At 53.0% G+C, this 9,311-nt stretch overlaps 3 protein-coding genes across 3 annotated transcripts; 1 reads left to right on the top strand and 2 right to left on the bottom strand.

Moving 5' to 3' along the window:
• Nucleotides 1-316: 316 nt before the first annotated feature.
• On the bottom strand, nt 317-847 carry LAESUDRAFT_606320 (uncharacterized protein; the record flags this gene model as incomplete). The annotated part of the gene is made up of 1 exon (XM_040903121.1): nt 317-847. A coding segment is annotated over one exon (531 nt), but the record flags the coding sequence as incomplete, so codon positions are not given.
• Nucleotides 848-4,748: 3,901 nt separating this feature from the next.
• Nucleotides 4,749-5,580, bottom strand: LAESUDRAFT_733018 (uncharacterized protein). Its single transcript, XM_040910365.1, has 3 exons — nt 5,237-5,580; nt 4,933-5,174; nt 4,749-4,872 (listed from the first exon to the last, which is right to left on the bottom strand). Exon 1 carries the CDS (start codon nt 5,528-5,530, stop codon nt 5,249-5,251), a length of 282 nt encoding a protein of 93 aa, XP_040757389.1. The 5' UTR covers nt 5,531-5,580; the 3' UTR covers nt 4,749-4,872; nt 4,933-5,174; nt 5,237-5,248.
• Nucleotides 5,581-8,389: 2,809 nt separating this feature from the next.
• LAESUDRAFT_94878 (uncharacterized protein) lies at nt 8,390-9,034 on the top strand. The gene is made up of 2 exons (XM_040914888.1): nt 8,390-8,917; nt 8,975-9,034. Exon 1 carries the CDS (start codon nt 8,490-8,492, stop codon nt 8,850-8,852), a length of 363 nt encoding a protein of 120 aa, XP_040757388.1. The 5' UTR covers nt 8,390-8,489; the 3' UTR covers nt 8,853-8,917; nt 8,975-9,034.
• The last annotated feature ends 277 nt before the right edge of the window (nt 9,035-9,311 follow it).

Here is a 9,311-nt window from a genome sequence, read left to right as displayed (position 1 = left end):
CTAGAGAGACTTTAGTCAGAAGAAATGCTTGCATGAAACTAGAGCGCACACCTGCAGTAGACACCTCTGTACCCGTCTGTAGTGCTGAGGACGGAAGATCGCATCGCAGTTCTGAGAGCGAGCCAGAGGCAGCATCCAACACTCGCTGCCCGTCCCATTTGTATGGTGACTCATCCTTATCGAGGTCTGTAAGGTACAGTTTCTCCAAGTGACTCAAGATGCCAGGATAAGCAAGGAAGTCGATGAGTTTCCCAGCTTTCTGGAGATCTCCTGTGAGTTTCAAGTAGCGGATGTTGACGCGATCACGATATGGACCAAATGTATCGCGGTGGAAGTGGTCATGTGTGAATCGCAGGCTTAAGCATTCGAGCTTGACGAGGTGTGGCAGTGCGCATACGAAGCGCCCAAAGACAGTGATTGATGGGAATGTGACCCAGTAGAGCTGGAGGCAAGTGACAGAGAAGCCAGAGAGATGCAGGAAGACGTCGCGGTGCATCGTCCACGGCTTCCACTCTGAAGACCAGATTGTGAGCTTCTCCAAGCGGGGCAGCTTGCGAGCGAGCAGAATCGCCGCCAGCGACAGGCTTGACGGAGCTGAGGTCTCTATCCGCCACTCGCGCCATATGTCCATATAGTGCGCCCGCTCTGACAGCTCGGGCGTCTGCTTCAGCGCCTTCACATATGCCTTCACACCCTTAACATTCCTGATCGTGATCTGCCTGTGCAAGTGAAAGCGACTCAGAGGGTACCATGCTCGGCAGACGCGGTTGCACTCCTGCAAAGCACCCTGATCGTCCCACAGATGGTCAATCACGTTCTCCCACACCTCGATCGGAAGCTGCGGGAGAGGTCCCGTCGCGACTGGTTCCACCTCGGGCTCTACCGCCGGTTGCGCCTCGAATTCCCAGTCGGATTCCAGCTCGGGTTCCAGCTCAGATTCTACCTCGGATGAGGCCGCACGGTCCGCCTTATCCCTCCCCTTGATCTAACGCAGTGAGCACGTAAATGGATAGGAACGTATACATGGGATTTGCCCGCTTACGGTTCCTGCAAGCTGTTGTGAATTGAAGATTTTCCATCTTTTCGTCCCGTCCGCGAGACGTTTCAGCTTCCATTCGAAGGAGTCCGTCATTGGAGTAAACAGATGCGGAGGATGGTCACAGGTGTGAGTTTCCAAGCCGGCTCTTTGCAATATATGTATACGTCTCATCGCATGCAACGTGGTTTGCGGTTCTGTATATCATATCTTCTACATACCCCCCACATGACCGCGTGCATCGCCTTGCAATGCAAGCACTACACAGCCGTGTTGGAATCACGCAGCCATTCAATCGGGGTGCTATCTGCGGGTGCTGTACGCACGCCGTCTGTTCATTGATCATGCACAGCCCAGCGGTATGATTGGCGGTTGACGAAGCAGAACCAGGTTTACCTGGGCGGCTTCAGACACGGGCAACAGGTGAGGCGTAATGTGCGTAGCGCGAACAGTTCATTGTTTCAAAGTCAGTATGTGTGTCCCTAGGTGCGTGCTTATGGCCCACGCACATTACAACGCACAGAGTCAGGATCGTATGTGCCTTGCAGATGGATGAACATCCGGGAGGCTCATCTAAACTCCCATATACAGCGCCCGACTAGAGGTCTCTTCGTATACTTCAGGCTCTGCGGATATTGCTGCATCATTTAAGGATTCAGGGCAGTTCTGGGAATGGAACGACCGGTATTCTGCATAGATACGCTGCGCCTCAACGAACATCGCAGCTGTCAGCACTGCGACGGGACGGATTGAGGGCAAAGGGGATGGCTGGAGAAGCTTCGGGGCGCCGCGCTTCGTCACGTACACTTCTTATCAGAATATGATATCCGATTGATATTATCAGACCACACATACCGTAAAGACTCGTCAAGTGGACCACATCCTGCACTGGCACAAACACCACGAGTGCGGTCATGAGGTTACCTGCTCGTCCTTGCCGCTGAGGCCATGCCAACACAACGAGGCTGTCAATGGCAGCACTGTAGTCTGCGCAGGACGCACGCACGCACGCTCGCAAGACGCAGGTGGGAAACACAAGGCAGTTCAGGTGCCCGAGCACCGGGAGCTGCGCCCCGTCAATTCCATACGAGTCACAGCTCGAGGCCTGATGGAAGTGCTCGCTGACGCACCGTATTCAAACCACGTCTGCAACGCCAAGAGCGGCCGCTGGACAAAGGCCACCGCCTCAGGCGCTGAACATTCATAATTGCGCACATCAGGCATGCACATGGGGATACTGTACATCGCGCCTTCGCCTGCCTACAAGTGCAGTGCCTGCAAGCGAGAATCAGGTCTTATCGGTATTAATAGCGAAGCTTGAGGCTATGGTAGATGGCTTGCGGTAACGGCACCGCAGTCTCATTGAATCGATGGACGCCAGGCCGCAAGTGGGCGACACAGAGCTGTCAGGATGTCCGCATAGCATCTGCACTAACTCGTCAGTCCGTATACGGCCCAGGACAACAGTAAATGCTGACGCACAGCTTTCATACCATATTTGCAAATTCAAGTGGCCTGTAAAGGCGAGGAATAGGAAGAGCACTTGCAGTGCTCGCCGTTTAGGCGGTAATCGTGGACGAAGCGATTCTTCCCTCGAGCTATGAGGCAGACGAAGGCTCCCCGAGTCGGATGGTAGTGCTGCACGTTGAAAAGGTGGGACACTCGCTATTGTGTCCTGACAATAGCAAATCCTAGTGGGCGACGGTCGGAGTCACGGTGAAGCTGGATAAAAAAAATAAGGATGTAAGGCTTTGGACGTGTCGGCCATTTATTTGGCATATTACAAGCAGGCGTCAATCACGTACCTAGTGCAGTTGCGTGAAGCGGAGCTCCATTACGAACATGGTGTCCGAAAGCGAGGACGACGGAGATGTTGACTGAAGAAAGCCCAGACGCGCGAGCTACACGATCGGCATCAATGATGGCATCAACTCGTGCTACTTAGCGCTAAGCGCTAAGCGCTAGCACTCGTCCACCATGTCGCAAGCAACGCCTCCAGCCTTTTGAGGAGGCATCCTTCCTGGTTTTTTTCTCTTCCTCGTCTCGGCGACCCTCAGCTTCTTGTTTATGGACACTCGATTAGTCATGAATATGGTGGAATGCGAAGTCTTCTCCCCACTTCGCCATCGGCAGTCTCAGGAAATGCTCTGGTCGCGTCGCTAGCTCAACTGCTTTTTTGCTTCCGTCCGACGGAAATAATGCTGTTCTCCATTCTCGCACACAGGTACCGACTATAGGCACAAAAGGCGAGGCAAGCCATCAATGCGTTCGTGGCCATCCCTCCATCCCGCGGAGCAATATTATTCTTATGCTGGCTGCACAAACAAACGCGGCTATCTGTGCTCATAGCGCACAAGACCGAGGTCTCTGAGCCGTCCCAAATGGAGGAGGTCAATCGTGTCGCGTCTTGAGCTGTTTGTGCTCCCCCGGTCAACGGCGTTCGTGTGGTATCCGGCCATCACAGCATGGAAGGGCAGGCGAGGGTTTTCGTGAGAAGGCTAAAGTTAGGGTGGGATAATTCGTGGTGCGTGCTGAATTATGTCGATGGTGGGCTTCGACTAACGTGTCTTGTTCACTAGGCGATTTCATGGGTCATCTTGTAGTGTTCTTCTTCGCGACTCTATATCCGATCCCACCTCGTCGTGCTCTGCCTTCGCTGTTACCGACACTGCACTTCATGATTCCCATTCTACTCCGTTCACGTTCATGGCAAGCGCTCCAACGTTCTTCTTGCTTGCCAATCTCTGGTAGACTCCTCGATCGCAGATCGAGCATGGTACGTTTGCTGTCAATGCGAAGGCGTCAACCCTATTGATTTTGCTCAGCATGTGGTCGGTTTTGCTCTTGGCTACTCCGTACGTGAGATGACTACCGAGCGTGAGCGTATCTAATCGAGTCGTTCGCATCTGAAGACATCCGCCGTGTGCTGCTTGTGTGAGATCCGGCATTCGCAGCGAGGCACATGCGCTTGTCATGAGGCTCCTCACTCGAGGCATACGATTTTGACAATCTGCGGGGCAAATCTTCCTCCATTACCGACTGCTTGTAGCACCTCGCAAACGTCAATTTGCATCACAGATTCATATGGACCGGAGTGGTCGTACTCCAATCGGCCTCATCGCCCTTTCGGCTGGTCGAAATCTCGACGTAAATATCGAGCAGATCGCGAACGGACCCAGGGGGTGTGGAATATGGAGCAAGTCGGCAGTGCCAGCGGAAAGGTGAAGGACATTATCGCATTGCTGTGTATGGTCGCAGACGTAATGTACGCGCTCACCGTTTTCGGATGCTTGCAATGGTCTTTACGAATTTTCGTCCTGTAGGATGAACAGTATTTTGTGACGTTCAAGGCTGCGAACCTTTTTGATCGCGTCGCATCATATACTGTCTATTCATGTTGGATCTTAGAGCAAGCTGGACACGCTGGGCATTGAAGGCTTCCTGCATCACTTCGGCACCTGCAGAGTAAGCGTTCATTCATCCCGAGCGTGTCGATGCGTTGACGGGCGCTCAGACCGATATCAACGTAGAAAAGGAACTCCTAGGACCTGCCCTCAATCCTCGTGAAGGTGCTCTCATCGCTCCTCTACGACATCGAATGTTGGGTGAGAAGTCCGGGTATATCGCCAACGAGTCATATAGTCAAAGGCGTGATAGAAAAAAAGTCTGGCTTCTGTTAGCTAATCGACTACATATCATTTAGGCTCGTGCGCTAGCCTAGCCATAGTACAAAATCAGACTATCTTGAAATTGGTGCATGCGTGTCTAGCGCACCGCAAAAAAGTGTAGCTCGCTTGCATAGCGCGAAAAATTCATTGTCTTAAAGCATGTGTACCCTGGAGTGCGTCATTACGGCTCATGCATATTACATCGCACAGACTCAGGATTTTACGTACCTTGCAGATGGATAGAAGCTCATCTAATCTCACATATGCAGCACCCGGCTAGAAGTCACTTCGTATTCTGCGGACATTGCTGCACTGCTCCGGATTACGCGACGATTCTGAGAACGGAAAAACTTCTATCGTGCACAGCATCGTAGACGCACTGCACCTCAATGAACACCGCAGCTGTGATTACTGCCACGGGACCGAGAGAGGGCAAAGGGGACGGCTAGAGTAGCTCTAGGATGCCGCGCCTCATAACGTACACTTCTTATCAGGATATGGTATTCGATTGATGATATCAGACCACACATACCGTAGAGTTTCATCAAATTGACCACATCGCTGCACTGGCGCAGACAACACGAGTGCGGTCATGAGGTGGCCTGCCCGTGTTAGCCGCTGTGGCTATCCTACTTATATGCAATTCCGTAGAGCAGCACCACAATCTGCGGCGCAGAAAGGATGCACCCGGGTCCGCAAGACACAGGCGGGAAGCGCATAGCCCTTCGGGCGCCCGAATGCCTAGGAACTGGGCCCCGTCAAGGCCATAGCCATGGTATAAGGTTTGAGTAGAAATGCTCGCTGACGCACCGCTTTCATACCACATCCGTGACGCCAGGAGAGTCCGCAGATAAGGACAGCCATCTCCACCGCCGAACGTCACGCTAGGCAGTGTTAGTCGACAAAGCGGCCGGTTCCTCGAGCTGCATGCTCGTGCTGCAGGTCGTGACCGTCAGCGTGCACGGTGTTGCGTTCTGGCACAAGAAGATCGTGAGAGTAACGATTGGAGCGAAGCTGAACTGACGACGAGAGGCGGGTGATTGCGAATCGCCTGCAATGGAGAAGAAATGGCGCGACTAACATGCTTGATCACTCACGTTATGCACGCATTGTGCATTCCGTACCTGGCGCACTGGCTGTCTTGAGCGCGGATTTTAGCGCATCGTCTGTGAGCAAGGACGACAGGAGCCGCCATCAGAGCTGCGCAGCCCATCACATCGTAAGTAATCTGGTGCATTCGAAAGTTTAGCTCACACTCAACGATGTCCATTTGCAGCGGCCTGCGGTCATTTGACGACACCCCCCCTGGCACAGAGTCCAAGGCCGCCATCGATGCCGCCATCGATGTCCCTCCCGCCATATTCCCCATGGCCACCGCGGAGCAGCACTGGGCCGTGAGCGCACCGACGGCAGAAACATATCTAGCCACGCGCGTGGTGCCTAGGCTGAACTGTTCGATCTGTCACAGTGGGCGGAGAAGTACGTTGTAAGAGCAGGTGTTCGTGCATCTCACCCATAAATGTCCATAGTGTCAGGCTGTCACATAGAGATTGACCACTTACAGCATTCACACGAGAAGATACGCTGTCCTGCTGCAGTTTCTCATACCAATGGTGGATTTCTTTCAACCTGCTTCATTCGTTGGTGAATTCCTTGAGGCAGTATCGTGGCGTTCGTTTCCGGGATCCTGTATTTGATCTCACCTATCCTGCATGCTCTTTCTTTGCGGTGACCAATGGCGCCTCTGATACACCGCTTTCATGCGACATCCGCGATCTAAGCGGCCTATGAAGGCGAGAATGGCCGCCGTCCACGATGCTTACCATCCAGGCGGTGATATTCAACAAAAATATGATTTCTTCGACCTGTCGATAATTAACAGACAATATCAGCGGACGACGGTCGGAATGAAATGGATGAAAAATAAGGACATACTTTTTGTTTTTGACGGATAGACTGTTCGTTCGCATTACAACCGCATGTGGATCCTGTACTTACACCTGAACCGGAGCTCCACGATGAGTGTGGTATCTGAAAGCAAGAATAACAAAGAATATTAACGTTACACGGTTTGTCGTGCTGTCAGAAGAGCTCGGCCTTCTCGAGAGTCAAAGTCAGCCAATTATAGCGCGCACAACGTGGGTGTGCATCAGTTTGGTGGCGTCAACCGACGTCAACCCGCGCCCAAGGCCTGTGCCTCAGCATTTCACAGCGTTCCTGCGGCGGTCTCCCTGATTTCTATGACTAAACAATGCTTACTGTTTGTGAACACGATCAACCGTAAACTCTGAGATCTGAGATCGAAGTCTCGTCTTCTGCCCTCACAAAGCACTCTGCTCGCATTAATTTTAGCTCAACTGCCCTCTCCTCTGCGCCTCACGACGCTCAATTATCGCGCACTGCAAGCACAGAGACGACGCAAGCCGTCAATGCGGAGTCGCCGCCATCCTCCCCTCGGAGCAGTGCTGGACTGCTCCCGTGCTAGCCGCGCAAATGCACCTGTCCGCACTCGTAATGCACGAGACCGGGATTTCCGAGCCGCGCAAATGGAGGGGAAGAAGCGAGCTGAAATTTGAGATATTTGCGCATCCCGCCGGAAGGCGTTCCTGTGGAATCCGGCTGTCGCAGTACGGAAGGGCAGCAGCACAGCGTTCTCATGGGAAGAGGTATGCTAGGATGGAAATACTCGCGGTGCGTGCTGGGACATGTTGATGCTGGGCTTCTGCTGACATGTCTTGCTCATTAATCGTTTTCATGGGCAATCTTATCGCGTTTTCTTTCGTGACTCTGTGTCTGACCTCTCCTCCTGAACGTGCTCCGCCTTCCTGGTTCGCGACTTCATCTCTACTCTGTTCACTTCTGCGGCAGTTCCTGCAAACCCCCTCTCGATAGCGGATCGAGCAAGGGACGTCCGCTATCAATACGAAGACGTCCTGTTGATACTCGCTTGGAAAGCTGCTCGACGTCCAGTGGTGAGCAGCGTGATCGCCAGCAGCGACCCGACATTGGAGCAGCCAATGCATGTGCTCTCTACCTCAACGGCATCCACGGCACCCTGCAAAGTGAGTGTTCTTCGTCGCCCAGTGCTCCGATTCGTTCATGGGCACTCATATCGATATCGACGTAAAGAAAGAAAATCATAGAACCGCCTCCTCACTCCTCGTGAATGAACCCATACAGCGCTCGTCTAGCTTATTAAATGCTGGTTGAAAAGACCGGGCATATCGCCAATGGGTCATCGGAAAGTTCGAGGAGAGTGGATTTACTCGAGGGTGTGATAGAGAATCAAAGTATCTTTGATTTGGTGCGTGCGTGTTCTGGCTTGGGCTGATGCATACGGTGATCAACGGGCCCGGCTATAGTGTGTAATAAAATCAACACGCAATAAACTCTCTCTGCGACTGTCTGAAGAGATTATAACCTCGCAAGTCCGTTTCTGTCTCCTGTACTACATACAAACCGTGGAGGAACAATGACAACCTCGTGCTATCAGTAAATAAAGTCTTGAAAAACGCGCTGGGTATGTGATGACATTCGGAAAGCGAACAACACTCCGATCCATCCACGACACTTGCAATATCCCATCAGGTATAGTCGCTCATGAACATTTCCGGTCCAAACGTCCCGCTGTCCTGATGTCAAACCCGCAATATACGCATAGATAGCTCATGGAGCTCATTCAGTTTGCAAGCAGCTTGGCGTCCAGCGCAGGCTACATGAGCGGTTCGTTCCCTTGATGAAATACCGATTCACGCGCGAACAGCTCGCGCACGCACGCGTACTCGATGCCGTCATCCAGTATATGCTGCGATTGCATCTCCGGGGTCGTTGAACACGCCGTGGCCCGCCGTCGTGTCCCGCTTCCTACATTCGTGCGACTCCGCCCTCAAATTCATGCAGTTCCCGAAAGGCCACGGAATGCACTGTCACTCTGCTCCATCTCCTGTGCGAGCGGCGTTCCACGCCCATGCATCGACATCGACTCCATTTTCACAGGCCAGATTGTCACCGTCCCGGTCCATTTCATGTGGACATCCATCCCGCGCGCTACGAAGACCTTGATGCGAGGGGATCCAGCCAGAGCGCTGGATCAGGGAGGGCAGACCCGCTACGCGTGCCGGAGATCTAGGGCCACTCGCATGTATTGACGTTCACACATATGGACATTCCGCACGTATGTTATCGGCGCCGGTTCGTGCTCGCGACGATCAAGGTGAGCGAATGTGCGTCGTTGTTTGTGCTGTGCCGATGGGATGGCTGGCGCTGGTAGTCGTGCGGTGCGTTGTTCTGGAATCACGCGATCGAGTTGGGATGGAAACGATATGAGAATCGAGGTCGCCTGGGGAGGAGGGGGTGATTGAGCAATTGTGGGTTGCAGGGAAGGAGGACATGATGGTTCATTTGCGTGTTCGGCCGCTGAAAGGTACTTATTGCGATAATTATCAGTTTGAATTCGACTTGCGCTGTCTGATTGCTGTCGTGTTGCCATGATTCATCGCATGTGGCACCTAGACTGTATGAGTGTCACGGTACGCGGCGTGAAATCGAATCTGAGCCCCCTTCGCCTCAAGGAGTCTCTTGGTGGAAATGCTTCTGGTGAGTTCTTT

The sequence above is a fragment of the Laetiporus sulphureus genome, assembly GCF_001632365.1.
Source record: "Laetiporus sulphureus 93-53 unplaced genomic scaffold LAESUscaffold_138, whole genome shotgun sequence".
Taxonomy (NCBI): Eukaryota; Fungi; Basidiomycota; class Agaricomycetes; order Polyporales; family Laetiporaceae; genus Laetiporus; species Laetiporus sulphureus.
Note: the sequence above shows the minus strand (reverse complement) of the source record. Positions and strands in the feature narration are given on the sequence as shown.